The 25,487-nt window shown below is 43.2% G+C and overlaps 1 protein-coding gene across 2 annotated transcripts in view; it reads left to right on the top strand.

The window, feature by feature from the left end:
* The first annotated feature begins 2,396 nt into the window (after positions 1 to 2,396).
* LOC139385663 (rho GTPase-activating protein 42) overlaps positions 2,397 to 25,487 on the top strand; it is a 225,947-nt gene continuing 202,856 nt past the window's right edge. The window contains exon 1 of one of the 2 annotated variants that reach the window (XM_071130909.1): positions 2,397 to 2,705. In XM_071130909.1, the coding sequence (XP_070987010.1) occupies positions 2,552 to 2,705 (154 nt within the window). In that variant the 5' untranslated portion in view covers positions 2,397 to 2,551. The remainder of the gene's footprint in view (positions 2,706 to 25,487) is intronic. The other variant, XM_071130910.1, reaches the window with a different exon arrangement.

The raw sequence follows: 25,487 nt of genomic DNA, 5'->3' as shown, positions 1-25,487 counted from the left end.
TCCTTCAGTCAGCCAGCAGGTTAGTCAGTCAGTCAGCCAGTTAGTCAGTCAGTCAGCCAGCCAGTTAGTCGGTTAGTCAGTCAGTCAGTCAGCCAGTTAGTCAGCCAGTTAGTCAGTCAGTCAGCCAGTTAGTCAGTCAGCCAGTTAGTCAGTCAGCCAGTCAGTCAGTTAGTCAGTCAGTCAGCCAGTCAGTCAGCCAGTCAGTCAGCCAGTTAGTCAGTCAGTCAGTCAGCCAGCCAGTTAGTCAGTCAGTCAGCCAGTCAGCCAGTCAGTCAGTCAGCCAGTTAGTCAGTCAGTCAGCCAGCCAGTTAGTCAGTCAGCCAGTCAGTCAGTCAGTCAGCCAGCCAGTTAGTCAGCCAGTTAGTCAGTTAGTCAGTCAGTCAGTCAGCCAGTTAGTCAGTCAGCCAGTTAGTCAGTCAGTCAGTCAGCCAGTCAGTCAGTCAGTTAGTCAGTCAGCCAGTCATTCAGCCAGCCAGCCAGTCAGTCAGTCAGCCAGTCAGCCAGTTAGTCAGCCAGTTAGTCAGTCCGTCAGTCAGCCTGCAGGTTAGTCAGTCAGTCAGCCAGTTAGTCAGTCAGTCAGCCAGCCAGTTAGTCGGTTAGTCAGTCAGTCAGTCAGCCAGTTAGTCAGCCAGTTAGTCAGTCAGTCAGCCAGTTAGTCAGTCAGCCAGTTAGTCAGTCAGCCAGTCAGTCAGTTAGTCAGTCAGTCAGCCAGTCAGTCAGTCAGTCAGTCAGCCAGTTAGTCAGTCAGTCAGCCAGCCAGTCAGTCAGTCAGCCAGTCAGTCAGTCAGTCAGTTAGTCAGTCAGTCAGTCAGCCAGCCAGTTAGTCAGCCAGTTAGTCAGTCAGTCAGCCAGCCAGTTAGTCAGCCAGTTAGTCAGTCAGTCAGTCAGTCAGCCAGCCAGTTAGTCAGTCAGTCAGCCAGTTAGTCAGTCAGTCAGCCAGCCAGTTAGTCAGCCAGTTAGTCAGTCAGTCAGCCAGTCAGTCAGCCAGTTAGTCAGTCAGTCAGCCAGCCAGTTAGTCAGTCAGTCAGCCAGTCAGTCAGTCAGCCAGCCAGTCAGTCAGTCAGTCAGTCAGTCAGTCAGCCAGCCAGTTAGTCAGCCAGTTAGTCAGTCAGTCAGCCAGCCAGTTAGTCAGCCAGTTAGTCAGTCAGTCAGTCAGTCAGTCAGCCAGCCAGTTAGTTAGCCAGTTAGTCAGTTAGTCAGTCAGTCACTTTTCTCTTCTTCTACATGGTATTCTTATCATTGTCAAAGCATCATACTTGTAATTCATCATGCAGTACCAACAGCAACACTAGATTGCCACACAGTGCTTAAGCAATATTGATATGTTAAGGACTATGAATCAACTCCTCTGTGCCAACCTAGCAAATGCTAATTTGGAGTTTTGACATCATCATCATTATCTCTCTGTGTTCCATAGGTGAGTGATTCCTCTGGCTCCAATTAGGATCTACAGTGTTATACGGTAATATAATGGCCCTCCTTTACCGCGTTATTCATTCAGACTACACACGCACGCATCACACACACACACAGGCACACAGACACCAGCTCATAGCCCTCCAGTTTCAGTGTTATCGGTACACACAACCATACTGACACACATCCACGCTCCCATCTGTTTCTGAACAATATCTTTATTTTATGTGAGCTGGTATACGTAGTGGAGTGTTTATACAGCTACATTTTGTTGGTTTTATTGCACAAGGGTAATATGTATGGGTATTTGGTAGATTTTGTGAGTTAGCTGAATAACATTTCTGTTTGGCTGTATTATCCCTTGTATTCATTGGGAGCACAAATGTGTCTCAGTTCCTTTATCAAACTCTCTGTACTGCTTTAGGTCACACACATTGCTGTGGTTCTATGGGAATAAAACTTGACTGTTGTGTAAAACCCTCTAGCCGTGTTCACTTAAAGTTTATATTTATTTTCTGTTCGTGCTCGACAGGCTGGCCTGAATAAGCAGCGTTAGGTTACACTTTTCAATTGTGTAGAGTCAGCCATATGATGCAGTATTTCCCAAGAGAAACGTGATCCAGGCTACATTGGTAGTTTTATGCCTGTAGGCTACAATCTGATACGTTATAACTCGCCCATGTAGGTTAATATATACTTTAAAATGATGGTTGAGAAAACACAGAAGGCATTATCATCTAACTTTATTTATTTACGAGTTAAAGTTTAAACTACATTTTTGTTTAGTTTACGTTGAGTGTAGTTTTAACTCATTAACAACCAAGACACATACAGTAGTTTCTAATATTTGGCAAGGCAAACAAAACGCGTCCCAAACCTCACCAGCAGGAGTCTCACAGTCACGGGTCATTTTGGTGAGGGGCTCTGGAGAGAATGTTGATGAGAAAAGAACATATCTACGGCGGAAGTACCGGGAAAGTGGGAGGGAAAAAGGTTTCGACAACTCTAGATTGCGAATAACACCGGTATAGCATGATGAAAACAAACTTCTGTTAGGTAAATACTTTTATGATCGGAAAATAACTTTTAAAATAGTTTATTGTGCGGGACACATAGTCTTACTTTCGAGTTCACAATGGGACTCCCAACTCTGGAGTTTAGCGATTCTTTTCTGGATAGCCCTGATTTCAGAGAACGGCTAAAATATCATGAAATAGAGTTGGACCGAACAAACAAATTCATCAAAGAACTGATCAAAGACGGGAATATGTTGATAACGGCGCTAAAGAGTAAGTAGCGTTCTCATCCTCTTCATCTTCTCTTCATGTCTAACTTCAAACTGTGTTGCATTGTTTCAGATGAAAATGTTACTTGAATATCTAGATTGTGTGTTATCACATTTTGGAACAAAGCGTTTTTGTGTGATAGGTTAAAGATACCCCAATATACTATTATTAAAGTGTAGCTTAATGGTTTGTCACGTATCCCCACCATCCAATCGGCGTCGAGTATCCCCTTTGAACCCGTGGACGTTTATGGCACGGGAATCTTTACGCCGCTGAAGTGGAAAATTACACTTTTACTACGCGCCCCTGTCAGGCAACGATGCTAAGTGGACATCTGTTCTTGGTATTTTACACGTTCTCCTTTTCCTTTCTATAATCGTATTTTATCCATGAATACAATTACATAGGATTTTACCATTTCAAGTTTGATAAAAAAAAAAAAAAGTAAAGACTGAAAAATATTGAATTCCCGAGAGAAAGAGAGAGAGAGAGAGAGCAATCAGACCCATTACAGGAGATAATGCTTGGGGGTAAGGGCCTCTCCAGGCCTCCCAGTCCTCTTTATTTATTTATTTATTTTGTAACCTTTATTTAACTAGACAAGTCAGTTTAAGAACAAATTCTTATTTACAAAGACGGGCTACACCAGACAAACACGGACGACGCTGGGCCAATTGTCCCTATGGGACTCCCAATCACAGCCGGTTGTGATACAGCCTGGAATTGAACCAAGGTGTCTGTAGTGACGCCTCAAGCCCTGAGAGGCAGTGCCTCAGACCGCTGCACCTCTCGGGAGCCCTCTTCAATCACTCTACAGAAGAAAGGAATAAGAATGGTTGCAGTATGGAGCCATATTCGCCATGTGTTAGTAGCTATGACAACGTGTTAATACCTACAGTGCCTTGCGAAAGTATTCGGCCCCCTTGAACTTTGCGACCTTTTGCCACATTTCAGGCTTCAAACATAAAGATATAAAACTGTATTTTTTTGTGAAGAATCAACAACAAGTGGGACACAATCATGAAGTGGAACGACATTTATTGGATACTTCAAACTTTTTTAACAAATCAAAAACTGAAAAATTGGGCGTGCAAAATTATTCAGCCCCTTTACTTTCAGTGCAGCAAACTCTCTCCAGAAGTTCAGTGAGGATCTCTGAATGATCCAATGTTGACCTAAATGACTAATGATGATAAATACAATCCACCTGTGTGTAATCAAGTCTCCGTATAAATGCACCTGCACTGTGATAGTCTCAGAGGTCCGTTAAAAGCGCAGAGAGCATCATGAAGAACAAGGAACACACCAGGCAGGTCCGAGATACTGTTGTGAAGAAGTTTAAAGCCGGATTTTGATACAAAAAGATTTCCCAAGCTTTAAACATCCCAAGGAGCACTGTGCATATAAGGCCCTGCCCCGCCCCCCTTTCGGAAAAGCTGACCACGACTCCATTTTGTTGATCCCTGCCTACAGACAGAAACTAAAACAAGAGGCTCCCACGCTGAGGTCTGTCCAACGCTGGTCCGACCAAGCTGACTCCACACTCCAAGACTGCTTCCATCACGTGGACTGGGACATGTTTCGTATTGCGTCAGACAACAACATTGACGAATACGCTGATTCGGTGTGCGAGTTCATTAGAACGTGCGTTGAAGATGTCGTTCCCATAGCAACGATTAAAACATTCCCTAACCAGAAACCGTGGATTGATGGCAGCATTCGTGTGAAACTGAAAGCACGAACCACTGCTTTTAATCAGGGCAAGGTGTCTGGTAACATGACCGAATACAAACAGTGCAGCTATTCCCTCCGCAAGGCTATCAAACAAGCTAAGCGTCAGTACAGAGACAAAGTAGAATCTCAATTCAACGGCTCAGACACAAGAGGCATGTGGCAGGGTCTACAGTCAATCACGGACTACAGAAAGAAATCCAGCCCAGTCACGGACCAGGATGTCCTGCTCCCAGGCAGACTAAATAACTTTTTTGCCCGCTTTGAGGACAATACAGTGCCACTGACACGGCCTGCAACGAAAACTTGCGGTCTCTCCTTCACTGCAGCCGAGGTGAGTAAGACATTTAAACGTGTTAACCCTCGCAAGGCTGCAGGCCCAGACGGCATCCCCAGCCGCGCCCTCAGAGCATGCGCAGACCAGCTGGCCGGTGTGTTTACGGACATATTCAATCAATCCCTATACCAGTCTGCTGTTCCCACATGCTTCAAGAGGGCCACCATTGTTCCTGTTCCCAAGAAAGCTAAGGTAACTGAGCTAAACGACTACCGCCCCGTAGCACTCACTTCCGTCATCATGAAGTGCTTTGAGAGACTAGTCAAGGACCATATCACCTCCACCCTACCTGACACCCTAGACCCACTCCAATTTGCTTACCGCCCAAATAGGTCCACAGACGATGCAATCTCAACCACACTGCACACTGCCCTAACCCATCTGGACAAGAGGAATACCTATGTGAGAATGCTGTTCATTGACTACAGCTCGGCATTCAACACCATAGTACCCTCCAAGCTCGTCATCAAGCTCGAGTCCCTGGGTCTCGACCCCGCCCTGTGCAACTGGGTACTGGACTTCCTGACGGGCCGCCCCCAGGTGGTGAGGGTAGGCAACAACATTTCCTCCCCGCTGATCCTCAACACTGGGGCCCCACAAGGGTGCGTTCTGAGCCCTCTCCTGTACTCCCTGTTCACCCACGACTGCGTGGCCACGCACGCCTCCAACTCAATCATCAAGTTTGCGGACGACACAACAGTGGTAGGCTTGATTACCAACAACGACGAGACGGCCTACAGGGAGGAGGTGAGGGCCCTCGGAGTGTGGTGTCAGGAAAATAACCTCACACTCAACGTCAACAAAACTAAGGAGATGATTGTGGACTTCAGGAAACAGCAGAGGGAACACCCCCCTATCCACATCGATGGAACAGTAGTGGAGAGGGTAGCAAGTTTTAAGTTCCTCGGCATACACATCACAGACAAACTGAATTGGTCCACTCACACAGACAGCATTGTGAAGAAGGCGCAGCAGCGCCTCTTCAACCTCAGGAGGCTGAAGAAATTCGGCTTGTCACCAAAAGCACTCACAAACTTCTACAGATGCACAATCGAGAGCATCCTGGCGGGCTGTATCACCGCCTGGTACGGCAACTGCTCCGCCCTCAACCGTAAGGCTCTCCAGAGGGTAGTGAGGTCTGCACAACGCATCACCGGGGGCAAACTACCTGCCCTCCAGGACACCTACACCACCCGATGTCACAGGAAGGCCATAAAGATCATCAAGGACATCAACCACCCGAGCCACTGCCTGTTCACCCCGCTATCATCCAGAAGGCGAGGTCAGTACAGGTGCATCAAAGCTGGGACCGAGAGACTGAAAAACAGCTTCTATCTCAAGGCTATCAGACTGTTAAACAGCCACCACTAACATTGAGTGGCTGCTGCCAACACACTGACACTGACTCAACTCCAGCCACTTTAATAATGGGAATTGATGGGAAATGATGTAAATATATCACTAGCCACTTTAAACAATGCTACCTTATATAATGTTACTTACCCTACATTATTCATCTCATAGGCATACGTATATACTGTACTCTATATCATCGACTGTATCCTTATGTAATACATGTATCACTAGCCACTTTAACTATGCCACTTTGTTTACATACTCATCTCATATGTATATACTGTACTCGATACAATCTACTGTATCTGCCTATGCTGCTCTGTACCATCACTCATTCATATATCCTTATGTACATATTCTTTATCCCCTCACACTGTGTACAAGACAGTAGTTTTGGAATTGTTAGTTAGATTACTTGTTGGTTATTACTGCATTGTCGGAACTAGAAGCACAAGCATTTCGCTACACTCGCATTAACATCTGCTAACCATGTGTATGTGACAAATAAAATTTGATTTGATTTGATTTGAATATTGAAATGGAAGGAGTATCAGACCACTGCAAATCTACCAAGACCTGGCCGTCCCTCTAAACTTTCAGCTCATACAAGGAGAAGACTGATCAGAGATGCAGCCAAGAGGCCCATGATCACTCTGGATGAACTGCAGAGATCTACAGCTGAGGTGGGAGACTCTGTCCATAGGACAACAATCAGTCGTATATTGCACAAATCTGGCCTTTATGGAAGAGTGGCAAGAAGAAAGCCATTTCTTAAAGATATCCATAAAAAGTGTTGTTTAAAGTTTGCCACAAGCCACCTGGGAGACACACCAAACATGTGGAAGAAGGTGCTCTGGTCAGATGAAACCAAAATTGAACTTTTTGGCAACAATGCAAAACGTTATGTTTGGCGTAAAAGCAACACAGCTGAACACACCATCCCCACTGTCAAACATGGTGGTGGCAGCATCATGGTTTGGGCCTGCTTTTCTTCAGCAGGGACAGGGAAGATGGTTAAAATTGATGGGAAGATGGATGGAGCCAAATACAGGACCATTCTGGAAGAAAACCTGATGGAGTCTGCAAAAGACCTGAGACTGGGACGGAGATTTGTCTTCCAACAAGACAATGATCCAAAACATAAAGCAAAATCTACAATGGAATGGTTAAAAAATAAACATATCCAGGTGTTAGAATGGCCAAGTCAAAGTCCAGACCTGAATCCAATCGAGAATCTGTGGAAAGAACTGAAAACTGCTGTTCACAAATGCTCTCCATCCAACCTCACTGAGCTCGAGCTGTTTTGCAAGGAGGAATGGGAAAAAATGTCAGTCTCTCGATGTGCAAAACTGATAGAGACATACCTCAAGCGACTTACAGCTGTAATCACAGAAAAAGGTGGCGCTACAAAGTATTAATTTAAGGGGGCTGAATAATTTTGCACGCCCAATTTTTCAGTTTTTGATTTGTTAAAAAAGTTTGAAATATCCAATAAATGTCGTTCCACTTCATGATTGTGTCCCACTTGTTGTTGATTCTTCACAAAAAAAATACAGTTTTATATCTTTATGTTTGAAGCCTGAAATGTGGCAGAAGGTCGCAAAGTTCAAGGGGGCCGAATACTTTCGCAAGGCACTGTATGAGTTAGCAGAGTGTGGGAATATATCTTTGTTAAGTGCCCTTTTAAAATAGTTTAAATATTACCCCTCCGTACTCTGCAAAACAAGCCGATAACCAATACTCACTGGTGACTCAGTTGAGTATGTTCTACTGTAATTCAACACTGTAGCCATATTATCCTTATATTCAATACCACGGTGGAAAAGAGACAGATGAACAGACAGACTACAGTGGAAGGTTACTGTTTCTATTCAGTCCCTTGTTTTATCAGAGTTGTATGACTCCAGGGCCTTTTGGAACAGCAACACGATCAACACTATCCTTTTCCCTCTTTCAGCACATACTGAAGTATTCCCAGTGAAGACAAAGGAATCTAACCGCTAGTTGTTTGGCCCTCTTGTTTAAGCAGTAAGCAGAAATATAGTCCTTGTTTAGATGGTAACGTGACTACCCACCATAAGGAGACCTAATGCCCCAATGGTGTTTTTAAAGCAGTCACACAACATGGCTGTTTAAAGGAGCCTACTGCGGTCCTTATTTTATCGTCTCTCAGTGGTTTCAATGTGGTGGTGCAGTAAGAATATCTTATCTGGATGTCTCTTATCGCCTTGCCTCTTAACTCTCTATTCATATCTAGCCCTTAATGGAGAACTCTTGCTGTATGTGAAACTACACCTAAACGCTATGTGAAACTACACCTAAACGCTATGTGAAACTACACCTAAACGCTATGTGAAAATACACCTAAACGCTATGTGAAACTACACCTAAACGCTATGTGAAACTACACCTAAACGCTATGTGAAAATACACCTAAACGCTATGTGAAACTAAACCTAAACGCTATGTGAAACTACACCTAAACACTATGTGAAAATACACCTAAACGCTATGTGAAACTACACCTAAACACTATGTGAAGCTATACCTAAACGCTATGTGAGATTACACCTAAACGCTATGTGAGATTACACACTTCTTACACACTTCACCATATTGGGTGTATTTCAATATGCATGCTACCGTGATCCAAGCTACCATGAGTCCAAATCAAAGTTTACGAAACGGAGCGGCACTTCTCAGATGCGTATTCCCGCTTGTACACATTCCGAAGCATTCACCAATGCAAGCTTCGATGGAAAGTATGTACGGAAACCAACCACGTAAAACATTTATTGAAATCAATGGCAGAGATTATTTGGGCTGCAGCGAGAGAAAATAAACTCACGACTTCAGGAATGAAATGTTGCCCTTGCACAGCCCTTTTACCTGTAATACATACTGTGTTATTTTGGTTTACCTGCCTACAATACCCACTGAAGTGTGCGTAGATCACAACTCCATAGTAAGTCAATAGGGCTAACTGGATAACTAGCTAGCCAGGAATAATTGACAGCTAGTCATCTACCTTTCATTACATTAGTTTTAGGTCGTTTTTGCCTGTTAAACTAGCTAACTCGCTATATTATTACTAGACTAATTGTTCATTTGTAGTATAGCTAGTAACATATTATATTGGCATATTTTGACAGGGTTGACAGAGTGCTTGAAGGCTGTGTAGTAGACCAAATAGTATACAAGCACTATGTACATGCTTTTAGGGCCCATAATGCAATTCTACCGAAAATGGTCGTATCTTCACAACATTTTCAGATTTTAAGAAAATGGCAGAGAATATGCAGCCGAAGTCCGATGAGAGTGGATACAAATGAACTGCTTTAACTAATTAGTCTGACGAGAGTGGATACAAATGAACTGCTTTAACTAATTAGTCTGATGAGAGTGGATACAAATGAACTGCTTTAACTAATTAGTCTGATGAGAGTGGATACAAATGAACTGCTTTAACTAATTAGTCTGACGAGAGTGGATACAAATGAACTGCTTTAACTAATTAGTCTGATGAGAGTGGATACAAATGAACTGCTTTAACTAATTAGTCTGACGAGAGTGGATACAAATGAACTGCTTTAACTAATTAGTCTTACGAGAGTGGATACAAATGAACTGCTTTAACTAATTAGTCTGATGAGAGTGGATACAAATGAACTGCTTTAACTAATTAGTCTGATGAGAGTGGATACAAATGAACTGCTTTAACTAATTAGTCCGACGAGAGTGGATACAAATGAACTGCTTTAACTAATTAGTCTGATGAGAGTGGATACAAATGAACTGCTTTAACTAATTAGTCTGACGAGAGTGGATACAAATGAACTGCTTTAACTAATTAGTCCGACGAGAGTGGATACAAATGAACTGCTTTAACTAATTAGTCCGATGAGAGTGGATACAAATGAACTGCTTTAACTAATTAGTCTGACGAGAGTGGATACAAATGAACTGCTTTAACTAATTAGTCTGATGAGAGTGGATACAAATGAACTGCTTTAACTAATTAGTCTGATGAGAGTGGATACAAATGAACTGCTTTAACTAATTAGTCTGACGAGAGTGGATACAAATGAACTGCTTTAACTAATTAGTCCGACGAGAGTGGATACAAATGAACTGCTTTAACTAATTAGTCTGATGAGAGTGGATACAAATGAACTGCTTTAACTAATTAGTCTGATGAGAGTGGATACAAATGAACTGCTTTAACTAATTAGTCCGACGAGAGTGGATACAAATGAACTGCTTTAACTAATTAGTCTGATGAGAGTGGATACAAATGAACTGCTTTAACTAATTAGTCTGATGAGAGTGGATACAAATGAACTGCTTTAACTAATTAGTCCGACGAGAGTGGATACAAATGAACTGCTTTAACTAATTAGTCTGATGAGAGTGGATACAAATGAACTGCTTTAACTAATTAGTCTGACGAGAGTGGATACAAATGAACTGCTTTAACTAATTAGTCTGATGAGAGTGGATACAAATGAACTGCTTTAACTAATTAGTCTGATGAGAGTGGATACAAATGAACTGCTTTAACTAATTAGTCTGATGAGAGTGGATACAAATGAACTGCTTTAACTAATTAGTCTGACGAGAGTGGATACAAATGAACTGCTTTAACTAATTAGTCTGACGAGAGTGGATACAAATGAACTGCTTTAACTAATTAGTCTGACGAGAGTGGATACAAATGAACTGCTTTAACTAATTAGTCCGACGAGAGTGGATACAAATGAACTGCTTTAACTAATTAGTCTGATGAGAGTGGATACAAATGAACTGCTTTAACTAATTAGTCCGACGAGAGTGGATACAAATGAACTGCTTTAACTAATTAGTCCGACGAGAGTGGATACAAATGAACTGCTTTAACTAATTAGAACAAATGTTAAGAAAATGTTGAGCAATGTATAAAGTAATGACTTTTCAAATTTACACGTTATGTTGGCTGACAATTTGTTAGCTACGCTATCCTTACGAACCGCATATCATTACAGCAGTTTCTAAAATCCTGTTTTTGCTTTGTTATTATGGGTTATTGTGTGTAGATTGATGAGGGGGGAAAATTATTTAATGTGTTTTAGAATAAGGCTGTAACGTAAAACTAAATGTGGAAAACACTTTCCGAAGGAACGGTATATGCTCAGGTGTAGGGCTTTATGGGAGTTGAAGATGGCTGCCGGTCTCTGCAAGGGTTAGTTAGGGTTATTATGAGCCCTAGGAGTTAGTCAGACTGATATTTAGTCTTTATATTCATTTGAGCGGTGAAGCATGGTGCTCCAGCATCTCGTTGAATGATTTGTATATATTTTTAAATACCTGCACCTGCTCCAAGAACCTTAATATAAAAAACATGCAGTGGATCTTCTGCTTCCTGCCTCTTCCTGCCTCTTCCTGCCTCTTCCTGCCTCTTCCTGCCTCTTCCTGCCTCTTCCTGCCTCTTCCTGCCTCTTCCTGCCTCTTCCTGCCTCTGCCTGCCTCTTCCTGCCTCTTCCTGCCTCTTCCTGCCTCTTCCTGCCTCATACCATCCAGCCTTACACAGTGTAACTACGATGTTTCAGTAGTAGAATTAGGATAAATGCATGTTCTAGTTTATAGTGTCTACCAAGCCAATTATATTCAAATCGTGTGTCCCTCCACAGTCTGTTTCTCTGTGGTGATCTTTGTGTATCATGTCATTAACTTGTCTTGTAGACTACTAAATGCAACGCCAACCTATTATGGTAGTACATCCGACTTGTGCTTAGAAACTCAACAGTATGCCCTGTAGAGAGTATGTTGCTGACAGTACTGAACCAATAGCAGTGAACCTCCTCTTACTCCATCTACCATCGTTGTTGTCATCAGTCTCTCTTGTTAACCCTTTATGATTTTATTTATAGCCTGGCTGTTTTAAATACTAACAACGTATTACTGACATTCAGCAGCTGAGCTCAAACCTTCTAAATTAGAGGAGAAATTGGACTGTGCTTGGGAAGTAATCTAACACAATGTGTGGCTGTCGCTATTAATTCATCTATTCACTTTCTGTAAAAAAGGATAATTACATTGTGGGTTCAGATCAGACCCCGTTGATACAATGTTGCAGGTTTGCTAGAGCAAGCTTCAGGTCAGACCCCGTTGATACAATGTTGCAGGTTTGCTAGAGCAAGCTTCAGGTCAGACCCCGTTGATACAATGTTGCAGGTTTGCTAGAGCAAGCTTCAGGTCAGACCCTGTTGATACAATGTTGCAGGTTTGCTAGAGCAAGCTTCAGGTCAGACCCCGTTGATACAATGTTGCAGGTTTGCTAGAGCAAGCTTCAGGTAAGACCCCGTTGATACAATGTTGCAGGTTTGCTAGAGCAAGCTTCAGGTCAGACCCCGTTGATACAATGTTGCAGGTTTGCTAGAGCAAGCTTCAGGTCAGACCCCGTTGATACAATGTTGCAGGTTTGCTAGAGCAAGCTTCAGGTCAGACCCCGTTGATACAATGTTGCAGGTTTGCTAGAGCAAGCTTCAGGTCAGACCCCGTTGATACAATGTTGCAGGTTTGCTAGAGCAAGCTTCAGGTAAGACCCCGTTGATACAATGTTGCAGGTTTGCTAGAGCAAGCTTCAGGTCAGACCCCGTTGATACAATGTTGCAGGTTTGCTAGAGCAAGCTTCAGGTCAGACCCCGTTGATACAATGTTGCAGGTTTGCTAGAGCAAGCTTCAGGTCAGACCCCGTTGATACAATGTTGCAGGTTTGCTAGAGCAAGCTTCAGGTCAGACCCCGTTGATACAATGTTGCAGGTTTGCTAGAGCAAGCTTCAGGTCAGACCCCGTTGATACAATGTTGCAGGTTTGCTAGAGCAAGCTTCAGGTCAGACCCCGTTGATACAATGTTGCAGGTTTGCTAGAGCAAGCTTCAGGTCAGACCCCGTTGATACAATGTTGCAGGTTTGCTAGAGCAAGCTTCAGGTCAGACCCCGTTGATACAATGTTGCAGGTTTGCTAAAGCAAGCTTCAGGTCAGACCGCGTTGATACAATGTAGCATGTTTGCTAGAGCAAGCTTCAGGTCAGACCCCGTTGATACAATGTTGCAGGTTTGCTAGAGCAAGCTTCAGGTCAGACCCCGTTGATACAATGTTGCAGGTTTGCTAGAGCAAGCTTCAGGTCAGACCCCGTTGATACAATTTTTACATATCTGGCAATAGAAGTGACTTTTTATCATTTTCATTTAGATTTGGATAGAATTTTGATTAACTACATGACAATGATTGTGCGATATGAAGACATTCCTATAAATGTAATTAAACTGTTTCAGGAACATTTGCATATGAAAACCATAACTGGCACGCAGATCTACATAGGTAATAGGCTGCCATTTGGGAAGCATTATATAACTAGGAGTTGGAAGTAGCAGGGTGTGTGCTGATTGACACGTCTCAACCTGCTTCAGACTCAGTTAGTCAACAGGAGGGAATCAGGACAGAAACACTGAGCTAGTCGCACTATGTGTGGTCATTGTGAAGAACTAGCCTGAATAAATGGTTGAGCTATAAAGTGTGCTTGTCTGTCTTGGTTTGTGTGGTCGTTGTGAAATGTAAAAACATGCTTGGGCTACAGTAGACTTACATCTAGTATTTACAGTTGAGCTACAATGTCTAGGCCTGTCATATGCTCTCTTCAGGGTTACAGCTCTGTCTGAGGTAACTGTTTGTCTGATTCAGGAAGAGCCGATCGTCAGCCCTCTTTTTCTTTTTTTCAGGGTCGTGAGTTTCTAGCTGATGGAATGTATTGGAATGTGGTCGCCCTGGAGACAGACACACTCTGTACCCAGGGGGCTGTTGGTCATGTGGTCGCCCTGGAGACAGACACACTCTGTACCCAGGGGGCTGTTGGTCATGTGGTCGCCCTGGAGACAGACACACTCTGTACCCAGGGGGCTGTTGGGGGGCTGTTGGGCATGTGGTCGCCCTGGAGACAGACACACTCTGTACCCAGGGGGCTGTTGGTCATGTGGTCGTGACAGTCGCCAGGGGGCTGTTGGTCATGTGGTCGCCCTGGAGACAGACACACTCTGTGTGGTATGGTGGTGGTAGTGTGGTGTGTTGGTGGTGTGGTTTATTGTGGTGGTGTGGTTTGGAGTGGTGGTGTGGTGGTGTGTTGTGGTGGTGTATTGGTGTGGTGGTGTGTTGTGGTGGTGTGTTGTGGTAGTGTGGTGGTGGTGTGGTAGTGTGGTGGTGTATTGGTGTGGTGGTGTGTTGTGGTGTTGTGGTGGTGTGGTAGTGTGGTGTGTTGTGGTAATTTGGTGTGTGGTGGTGTAGTGTGGTGGTGTGGTAGTGTGGTGGTGTGTGGTAGTGTGGTGTGTTGTGGTAATTTGGTGTGTGGTGGTGTAGTGTGGTGGTGTGGTAGTGTGGTGGTGTGTGGTAGTGTGGTGTGTTGTGGTAATTTGGTGGTGTGGAGTGGTAGTGTGGTAGTGTGGTGGTGTGTTGTGGTGGTGTGGAGTGGTAGTGTGGTGGTGTGTTGTGGTGGTGTGGAGTGGTAGTGTGGTAGTGTGGTGGTGTGTTGTGGTGGTGGTGGTGTGGTAGTGTGGTGGTGTGTTGTGGTGGTGGTGGTGTGGTAGTGTGTTGGTGTGTTGTGGTGGTGGTGGTGTGGTAGTGTGGTGGTGTGTTGTGGTGGTGGTGGTGTGGTAGTGTGGTGGTGTGTTGTGGTGGTGGTGGTGTGGTGGTGTGTTGTGGTAGTGTGGTGGTGTGTTGTGGTAGTGTGGTAGTGGTGTGTTGTGGTAGTGTGGTGGTGTGTTGTGGTGGTGTGGTAGTGTGGTAGTGTGGTGGTGGTGTGTGTTGTGGTGGTGTGTGGTGGTAGTGTGGTGGTGGTGTGTTGTGGTGTGGTTGTGGTGTGGTGGTGTGTGGTGGTAGTGTGGTGGTGGTGTGTTGTGGTGTGGTGGTGTGTTGTGGTAGTGTGTGGTGGAGTGGTGGTGTGGTAGTGTGGTGGTGTGTTGTGGTGGTGTGGTGTGGTGGTGTGTGGTGGTAGTGTGGTGGTAGTGTGGTAGTGTGGTGGTGTGGTAGTGTGGTAGTGTGGTGGTGTGGAGTGGTAGTGTGGTGGTGTGTTGTGGTGTGGTGGTGTGCTGTGGTGGTGTGTGGTGGAGTGGTGGTGTGGTAGTGTGGTGGTGTGTTGTGGTGGTGTGGAGTGGTGGTGTGGTAGTGTGGTAGTGTGGTGGTGTGGTAGTGTGGTAGTGTGGTGGTGTGGAGTGGTAGAGTGGTGGTGTGTTGTGGTGGTGTGGAGTGGTGGAGTGGTGGTGTGGTAGTGTGGTGGTGTGGTAGTGTGGTGGTGTGTTGTGGTGGTGGTGGTGTGGTGGTGTGTTGTGGTAGTGTGGTGGTGTGTTGTGGTAGTGTGGTAGTGGTGTGTTGTGGTAGTGTGGTGGTGTGTTGTGGTGGTGTGGTAGTGTGGTAGTGTGGTGGTGGTGTGTGTTGTGGTGGTGGTAGTGTGGTGGTGGTGTGTTGTGGTGTGGTGGTGTGTGGTGGTGGTGTGGTGGTGGTGTGTTGTGGTGTGGTGGTGTGTGGTGGTGGTGTGGTGGTGTGTGGTGGTAGTGTGGTGGTGGTGTGTTGTGGTGTGGTGGTGTGTTGTGGTAGTGTGGTGGTGTGTTGTGGTGTGTTGTGGTGGTGGTGGTGGTGTGTGGTGGAGTGGTGGTGTGGTAGTGTGGTGGTGTGTTGTGGTGGTGTGGAGGGGTGGTGTGGTAGTGTGGTCGTGTGGTGGTGTGGTAGTGTGGTAGTGTGGTGGTGTGGAGTGGTAGAGTGGTGGTGTGTTGTGGTGGTGTGGAGTGGTGGAGTGGTGGTGTGGTAGTGTGGTAGTGTGGTGGTGGTGTGTGTTGTGGTGGTGTGTGGTGGTAGTGTGGTGGTGGTGTGTTGTGGTGTGGTGGTGTGTGGTGGTGGTGTGGTGGTGGTGTGTTGTGGTGTGGTGGTGTGTGGTGGTGGTGTGGTGGTGTGTGGTGGTAGTGTGGTGGTGGTGTGTTGTGGTGTGGTGGTGTGTTGTGGTAGTGTGGTGGTGTGTTGTGGTGTGTTGTGGTGGTGGTGGTGGTGTGTGGTGGAGTGGTGGTGTGGTAGTGTGGTGGTGTGTTGTGGTGGTGTGGAGTGGTGGTGTGGTAGTGTGGTAGTGTGGTGGTGTGGTAGTGTGGTAGTGTGGTGGTGTGGAGTGGTAGTGTTGTGGTAGTGTGGTGGTGTGTTTTGGTGGTGTGGAGTGGTGGTGTGGTAGTGTGGTAGTGTTGTGGTAGTGTGGTGGTGTGTTGTGGGTGTGTGTTTTCTCAGTGGTGAAATCAGATTTTCAAGAAGCATGATTTGTGAAAAACATTTAAAAGATGAAGGACATTTTTTTTTTAAATGTCTGATGATGGTCTTCACAGCATGATGCTAATCTGATGATGGTCTTCACAGCATGATGCTAATCTGATGATGGTCTTCACAGCATGATGCTAATCTGATGATGGTCTTCATAGCATGATGCTAATCTGATGATGGTCTTCACAGCATGATGCTAATCTGATGATGGTCTTCACAGCCTGATGCTAATCTGATGATGGTCTTCACAGCCTGATGCTAGTCTGATGATGGTCTTCACAGCATGATGCTAATCTGATGATGGTCTTCACAGCATGATGCTAATCTGATGATGGTCTTCACAGCATGATGCTAATCTGATGATGGTCTTCACAGCCTGATGCTAATCTGATGATGGTCTTCACAGCATGATGCTAATCTGATGATGGTCTTCACAGCATGATGCTAATCTGATGATGGTCTTCACAGCATGATGCTAATCTGATGATGGTCTTCACAGCATGATGCTAATCTGATGATGGTCTTCACAGCCTGATGCTAATCTGATGATGGTCTTCACAGTATGATGCTAATCTGATGATGGTCTTCATAGCATGATGCTAATCTGATGATGGTCTTCACAGCCTGATGCTAATCTGATGATGGTCTTCACAGCATGATGCTAATCTGATGATGGTCTTCACAGCCTGATGCTAATCTGATGATGGTCTTCACAGCATGATGCTAATCTGATGATGGTCTTCACAGCATGATGCTAATCTGATGATGGTCTTCACAGCATGATGCTAATCTGATGATGGTCTTCACAGCATGATGCTAATCTGATGATGGTCTTCACAGCATGATGCTAATCTGATGATGGTCTTCACAGCATGATGCTAATCTGATGATGGTCTTCACAGCATGATGCTAATCTGATGATGGTCTTCACAGCCTGATGCTAATCTGATGATGGTCTTCACAGCCTGATGCTAATCTGATGATGGTCTTCACAGCCTGATGCTAATCTGATGATGGTCTTCACAGCATGATGCTAATCTGATGATGGTCTTCACAGCCTGATGCTAATCTGATGATGGTCTTCACAGCATGATGCTAGTATTACCTGATGATGGTCTTCACAGCATGATGCTAGTATTACCTGATGATGGTCTTCACAGCATGATGCTAGTATTATCTGATGATGGTCTTCACAGCATGATGCTAGTATTATCTGATGATGGTCTTCACAGCATGATGCTAGTATTATCTGATGATGGTCTTCACAGCATGATGCTTGTATTACCTGATGATGGTCTTCACAGCATGATGCTAGTATTACCTGATTTCAACTGTAACACTTCATGGTCAGCGCCACACTAATACAGCTTGTTTCACACGCTTCATATTCACTCCTCACTCAAGTCAAGTTGAATGATGAGGTCCACGCTGTTGGTGTAAGAGGCATGTGGTGGACAGTAGAGGGAGGCTCCAAGATGGCAGTTTGAGCGCACTCTTCCTACCTTGTTCTGCATACCAACTTTTGAAAGATAATGAAAAGTGTATTATTTTGAATTACCAATTTAATTCTTAGCTTGCTAAAAACACCAGGTTGTTGATGATTTAAGGCGTGACAGCGCGCTGACAGAAAGATACATCTTATACATCTCACCTCCTCAGCCTGCAATGCTCATGGAATGTCGTCACACAGGAGGCAAACGCTTTGATTGACAACTGCCACAACTATTCTGGTCTGACAGACTCTCTAACACTTGCCGTGTCAGTCGAGGATTTTCCTTCTCCTCAGTTAGGAGCTTCCAAGAAAGGAATGTTTGAACTGGGCCCAGATGGCGCTGCCAATAATCATGTTATCGCCACTCTTTCCAGGTTCATCAATGCACCGGTCTGATGTCATAGAGAAAATGGTCAGCGACAAGGCAATGAAATCGAGGACTTGGGGAAAAAAAAAAAAACAGTTGACTTTGCATACATGGAAATCAAGGATGTTAAGAAGAAGGTCGCCCACATCGAAGAGCGTGTCGCAAATAGAGGAGGGAAAGATGGACTTGTGCCAAAGAAGAATCTCAGAACTCGAAAGTTATGGAATCTGAGACTGTATGGAGTTCCCGAGGCAGATGGGGAGAACGTGCGGCAAGAGACCATCAAACTCTGCCAAGCTATCCTAACTGAGGAGAAGGCTAAGCTTGCAAACGCTGTACATCGCCTCGGGCATGAGAAGTCAGGGTGACTCCAAGCCCAGAGGTATCGTTCCTCAGTTCACATCACGGATCTCCAGGGATGCTACTTGGAAAGCAGACAGAGAAATCTACTTTCCTACGTGACAACAACCTGCGGTTTGCTGAAGACATCTTGAAAGCAGACAGAGAAATCTACTTTCCTACGTGACAACAACCTGCGGTTTGCTGAAGACCTCTTGAAAGCAGGCAGAGAAATCTACTTTCCTACGTGACAACAACCTGCGGTTTGCTGAAGACCTCTTGAAAGCAGACAGAGAAATCTACTTTCCTACGTGACAACAACCTGCGGTTTGCTGAAGACCTCTTGAAAGCAGACAGAGAAAGGAGAGAGAAACTGTGGCCAGTTGTGGAAAAAGTAGGAAAAGAGGGGAAGCTGCTTACTTCAGTGGAGGACTCGCTTTCATCAACGGATCCAAAATAAACCTTCCTCCTTGAGGACTGTCATTAGCTGTGCCTGGTGGTCAACATAGGCTACCTAGATAGCTACCTCTGATGTGGGCAGATCCCACTCCCGGCTCTTAAGGTGATTTCACCTTCGTTCTAACTGCACAGGACTACTGGAGAAATGGATATTTACTATTTTATTTGTTCTCTCACTTCTGATATGTTTACCTGCAGTATAGGCAGAGAGCAAAGCTCTTTGTTGTTTCTTGTTCTGGCAGTTATCTTTGTTATGCTTAAGCTGTTCTCACTCAATCATTTATATCTATATTTATATCTATATTTATATCTATATTTATATCTATATTTATATCTATATTTATATCTATATTTATATCTATATTGTGTGCAGCGCTGGTTTCTTTTCAGATTTACTCGATTTGCGATTGTTGTTTATCTCGTAGTACTTTCTGTTCTATATTCCACTTTGTCGTTCTCTATAGTTTCACTCAATGCTAGGGGGTTAAGACGTAATGTAAAGCGCAAAGTCTTATTTTTATTTGCCAAACAGCTTTAAACAGATTTATGTTTTTTCAAGAGTCTCATTCAGTTTCTACCAACGTGAACTTCTGGAGATCTCAGTGGGGTTATGATGTATGTGTCTCTCATGGTTCAGAACACTCTGCTGGAGTTTCCACTAACCAATCATTTTGCACTCCAACTGTGACCCTTCTGGTCAAATTTTTTTTAATCTTGTTTGTCAACTGTTACATCATCATTATTATTGTTACCAATATTTATGGAAACAGTTCCAAACTTGAAAATAATCACTTACTTGAATCTTTGGAAAAGCGTATTCTCCATTGGCTAACCAAGCTCCCTAATGCTTTACTTGTAGTGGGGATTTTTAGATTTTTCAGAATAATTTAATTGATAAATGGCCTCCGGGACAGTCCCCTTCTATGAATGTAAGTTTGAGGCAGTTTATGGAAAGGTTTGATATTCTAGATATTTGGAGAGTAAAGTTTCCTAATGACAGGTCTTTCACATGGAGTAATGAGGCGCCAGACAATCACCATAGTTGGCTGGTGTCTAAATGTTTTGATAAACAGGGTATTTCTGTTAACATCCTGGCCCCTTACTGATCATAGCGCTATTTATATTGATATAGAGGGAGCCTGTATAAACTGAAAGCAGAGGGAGCCTGTATAAACTGAAAGCAGAGGGAGCCTGTATAAACTGAAAGCAGAGGGAGCCTGTATAAACTGAAAGCAGAGGGAGCCTGTATAAACTGAAAGCAGAGGGAGCCTGTATAAACTGAAAGCAGAATTAGCCTGTATAAACTGAAAGCAGAGGGAGCCTGTATAACTGAAAGCAGAGGGAGCCTGTATAAACTGAAAGCAGAGGGAGCCTGTATAAACTGAAAGCAGAAGGGAGCCTGTATAAACTGAAAGCAGAGGGAGCCTGTATAAACTGAAAGCAGAGGGAGTCTGTATAAACTGAAAGCAGAGGGAGCCTGTATAAACTGAAAGCAGAGGGAGCCTGTATAAACTGAAAGCAGAGGGAGCCTGTATAAACTGAAAGCAGAGGGAGCCTGTATAAACTGAAAGCAGAGGGAGCCTGTATAAACTGAAAGCAGAAGGGAGCCTGTATAAACTGAAAGCAGAAGGGAGCCTGTATAAACTGAAAGCAGAAGGGAGTCTGTATAAACTGAAAGCAGAGGGAGCCTGTATAAACTGAAAGCAGAGGGAGCCTGTATAAACTGAAAGCAGAAGGGAGCCTTTGTCAGATCTAGGAAGAAGTGGCTAGATGAGGGTGAACAAAATGCATCAGATGTTTTCAGGTCAGAAAAATACCACTCTAAAAAGAATACAATTCAACATTAATGGTCTCATAACAGATGATCCCAAATGAATCTCTGACTTTAGTTGCAACTTCTACAGGAATTTATATAGTTCTAAGTATTGTGAGGTTTCCTCAACTCTGTTTGGACTCTCTGGGGGATGTGAAATCAATTGGTGAGGCTGAGAGCGAACAGTGTGATGACCCTATTATAGTTGAAGAGATCATGTATGCTATTGAACACCTTCAACATAATATGTCTCCTGGGACTGATGATATATCTGCTGAGATTTACCAACTTTGTCTCAACAGTTGGCCCCATTTCTGTTGGAGGTGTTTTCTGAAAGCATTACAAATAATGATCTCACTCCCAGTTTGACTCAAGGTCTGATTAAGTTAATACCTAAGCCCAAGAAAGACTTGCTTCTACTCGATAATTGGCGTCCAATCGGTCTGCTCAATAACGACTACAAAGTATTAGCCTATATATTTGCAAAAATAATTGAGGCAATATTGGACTCAATTTTAGAAGAGACCCAATCTGGCTTCATGAGGAATAGACAAATATCTCATAATATCCAACTGGTGTTAGACCTTATTTACTATTCTATTCTAATCTTCCAAGATAGTTTTGTCTTCTTAGACTTTTATAAACACTGCTCTAGAGGAGATCTGCATGGAGGAATGGGCCAAAATACCAGCAACAGTGTGTGAAAACCTTGTGAAGACTTACAGAAAACGTTTGACCTCTGTCATTGCCAACAAAGGGTATATAACAAACTATTGAGATAAACTTTTGTTATTGACCAAATACTTATTTTCCACCATAATTTGCAAATAAATTCATTAAAAATCCTACAATGTGATTTTCTGCATTTTTTTCCCCTCATTTTGTCTGTCATAGTTGAAGTGTACCTATGATGAAAATTACAGGCCTCTCTCATCTTTTTAAGTGGGAGAACTTGCACAATTGGTGGCTAACTAAATACTTTTTTGCCCCACTATATATATATATATATATATATAGGCCTTTCACACACAATCATAATTTTGTATTCTCTTTGTATTTCAAATCCAGCAGTCGGTTTATACATCCAATGAATCCACAAATGTAGTCAAACATTGTCTGAGAAAATCCTTTAATACTCTAAAAGATCAACATACTTGGTTATGATACGTAAATACCATTCAATTAACAGCCAGTGTAAACAAATGTTTTTGAAATGAATGGAAGCCACAGTGAATGGAATGTCATTTATTTTCTTAAATTAATTAATTGGCACAGATTGGATAGCAGAACGAGCATATCCTGCTGTGAAATGATAACATGAACGACCCACTGAAGTGGAATATGAGCCCTCTAGTTGATTGATAACATGAACGACTCACTGAAGTGGAATATGAGCCGTCTAGTTGATTGATAACATGAACGACTCACTGAAGTGGAATATGAGCCCTCTAGTTGATTGATAACATGAACGACTCACTGAAGTGGAATATGAGCCCTCTAGTTGATTGATAACATGAACGACTCACTGAAGTGGAATATGAGCCCTCTAGTTGATTGATAACATGAACGACTCACTGAAGTGGAATATGAGCCCTCTAGTTGATTGATAACATGAACGACTCACTGAAGTGGAATATGAGCCCTCTAGTTGATTGATAACATGAACGACTCACTGAAGTGGAATATGAGCCGTCTAGTTGATTGATAACATGAACGACTCACTGAAGTGGAATATGAGCCGTCTAGTTGATTGATAACATGAACGACTCACTGAAGTGGAATATGAGCCCTCTAGTTGATTGATAACATGAACGACCCACTGAAGTGGAATATGAGCCCTCTAGTTGATTTGGGATATACTGTCAAATTATATTGTCACTGTATCTAAAGCTAACTAGGAATATTTTCATCAAAGCCTTCAAAAAATGTCATTATGATTGGTATTAAGCTCAGAGGCATCAATTATACAACAGCCATTTGTTCAACAACACAACACTTTCCCTCAATAGTTCCCCATCATGTTCTCAGGAACATCAGAAGTTCAGCAATTTGTTCAACAACACAACACTTTCCCTCAATAGTTCCCCATCATGTTCTCAGGAACATCAGAAGTTCAGCAATTTGTTCAACAACACAACACTTTCCATCAATAGTTCCCCATCATGTTCTCAGGAACATCAGAAGTTCAGCAATTTGTTCAACAACACAACACTTTCCCTCAATAGTTCCCCATCATGTTCTCAGGAACATCAGAAGTTCAGCAATTTGTTCAACAACACAACACTTTCCCTCAATAGTTCCCCATCATGTTCTCAGGAACATCAGAAGTTCAGCAATTTGTTCAACAACACAACACTTTCCCTCAATAGTTCCCCATCATGTTCTCAGGAACATCAGAAGTTCAGCAATTTCAGTTTCAACATTTTCTCTTTAATGTGTGCAGTTATCCCACATACCTCAAAAAAAGAGAGAGTAGGACAGAGAGAAGTGATTGAGAGAGGGAGGAGAGAGGGGAGGAGAGAGAGAACAATAGATGTGTCATATTTGTCAGTAGAAAATGTGTGTTTAGCACGGTGGCTTGACCTTGATGTGGGATAAAGTAATAACAAAGTAATGTTCAGGAGTGACAGTTGTTATACTCTAAGTAAGGAACTGCAATCTCCTTAAATAATACATACAAATAGTTCACTTGCAACTCAATAGACATTACACACACACACACACACACACACACACACACACACACACACCACATACCATACACACCACACACACACACACACACCATACATACACCATACACACACACACACACACACACACACACCATACATACACCATACACACACACCGCACACTGAGCAGCGTCTCTGATTGAAGAGGGTTAAATACCTGTTTTCTTTAATATCCGAGACCAACGCTCACCTTCCGCTGACTAGGATAAAGATAATTGAGAGAGGTCGGGAAATATATAATTACTACTGATGATTATCATGCTCTCAGCGCTGAAACCTCCATGTTGCTTTGAATTATATCTGTATGGCTCATTTGACACAGACTAGCCCGTTACACCTAACCTACTGTATATAATAGTACCACCGTTTGTAAAAGACTAGCCCGTTACACCTAACCTACTGTATATAATAGTACCACCGTTTGTAAAAGACTAGCCCGTTACACCTAACCTACTGTATATAATAGTACCACCGTTTGTAAAAGACTAGCCCGTTACACCTAACCTACTGTATATAATAGTACCACCGTTTGTAAAAGACTAGCCCGTTACACCTAACCTACTGTATATAATAGTACCACCGTTTGTAAAAGACTAGCCCGTTACACCTAACCTACTGTATATAATAGAACGACCGTTTGTAAAAGACTAGCCCGTTACACCTAACCTACTGTATATAATAGTACCACCGTTTGTAAAAGACTAGCCCGTTACACCTAACCTACTGTATATAATAGTACCACCGTTTGTAAAAGACTAGCCCGTTACACCTAACCTACTGTATATAATAGTACCACCGTTTGTAAAAGACTAGCCCGTTACACCTAACCTACTGTATATAATAGAACGACCGTTTGTAAAAGACTAGCCCGTTACACCTAACCTACTGTATATAATAGTACCACCGTTTGTAAAAGACTAGCCCGTTACACCTAACCTACTGTATATAATAGAACGACCGTTTGTAAAAGACTAGCCCGTTACACCTAACCTACTGTATATAATAGTACCACCGTTTGTAAAAGACTAGCCCGTTACACCTAACCTACTGTATATAATAGTACCACTGTTTGTAAAAGACTAGCCCGTTACACCTAACCTACTGTATATAATAGTACCACCGTTTGTAAAAGACTAGCCCGTTACACCTAACCTACTGTATATAATAGAACGACCGTTTGTAAAAGACTAGCCCGTTACACCTAACCTACTGTATATAATAGAACCACCGTTTGTAAAAGACTAGCCCGTTACACCTAACCTACTGTATATAATAGTACCACCGTTTGTAAAAGACTAGCCCGTTACACCTAACCTACTGTATATAATAGAACTACCGTTTGTAAAAGACTAGCCCGTTACACCTAACCTACTGTATATAATAGTACCACCGTTTGTAAAAGACTAGCCCGTTACACCTAACCTACTGTATATAATAGTACCACCGTTTGTAAAAGACTAGCCCGTTACACCTAACCTACTGTATATAATAGTTCCACCGTTTGTAAAAGACTAGCCCGTTACACCTAACCTACTGTATATAATAGTACCACCGTTTGTAAAAGACTAGCCCGTTACACCTAACCTACTGTATATAATAGAACGACCGTTTGTAAAATACTAGCCTTGTTGTGTCCATTAAACCCCATGCTGCTGCCACAGACCAGTAATATCCACAATCTGACCATTATGTTTCATACCCAAAACATTTCAGGAGGCTTTCTGCACCTGCATTGCTTGCTGTTTGGGGTTTTAGGCTGGGTTTCTGTACAGCACTTTGAGATATCAGCTGATCTACGAAGGGCTATATAAATACATATGATTTGATTTGATT

Source organism: Oncorhynchus clarkii, chromosome 27, assembly GCF_045791955.1.
Source record: "Oncorhynchus clarkii lewisi isolate Uvic-CL-2024 chromosome 27, UVic_Ocla_1.0, whole genome shotgun sequence".
NCBI lineage: Eukaryota > Metazoa > Chordata > Actinopteri > Salmoniformes > Salmonidae > Oncorhynchus > Oncorhynchus clarkii.
The sequence above is the reverse complement of the archived record's forward strand: the minus strand, read 5'-3'. Positions and strand labels throughout refer to the sequence as shown.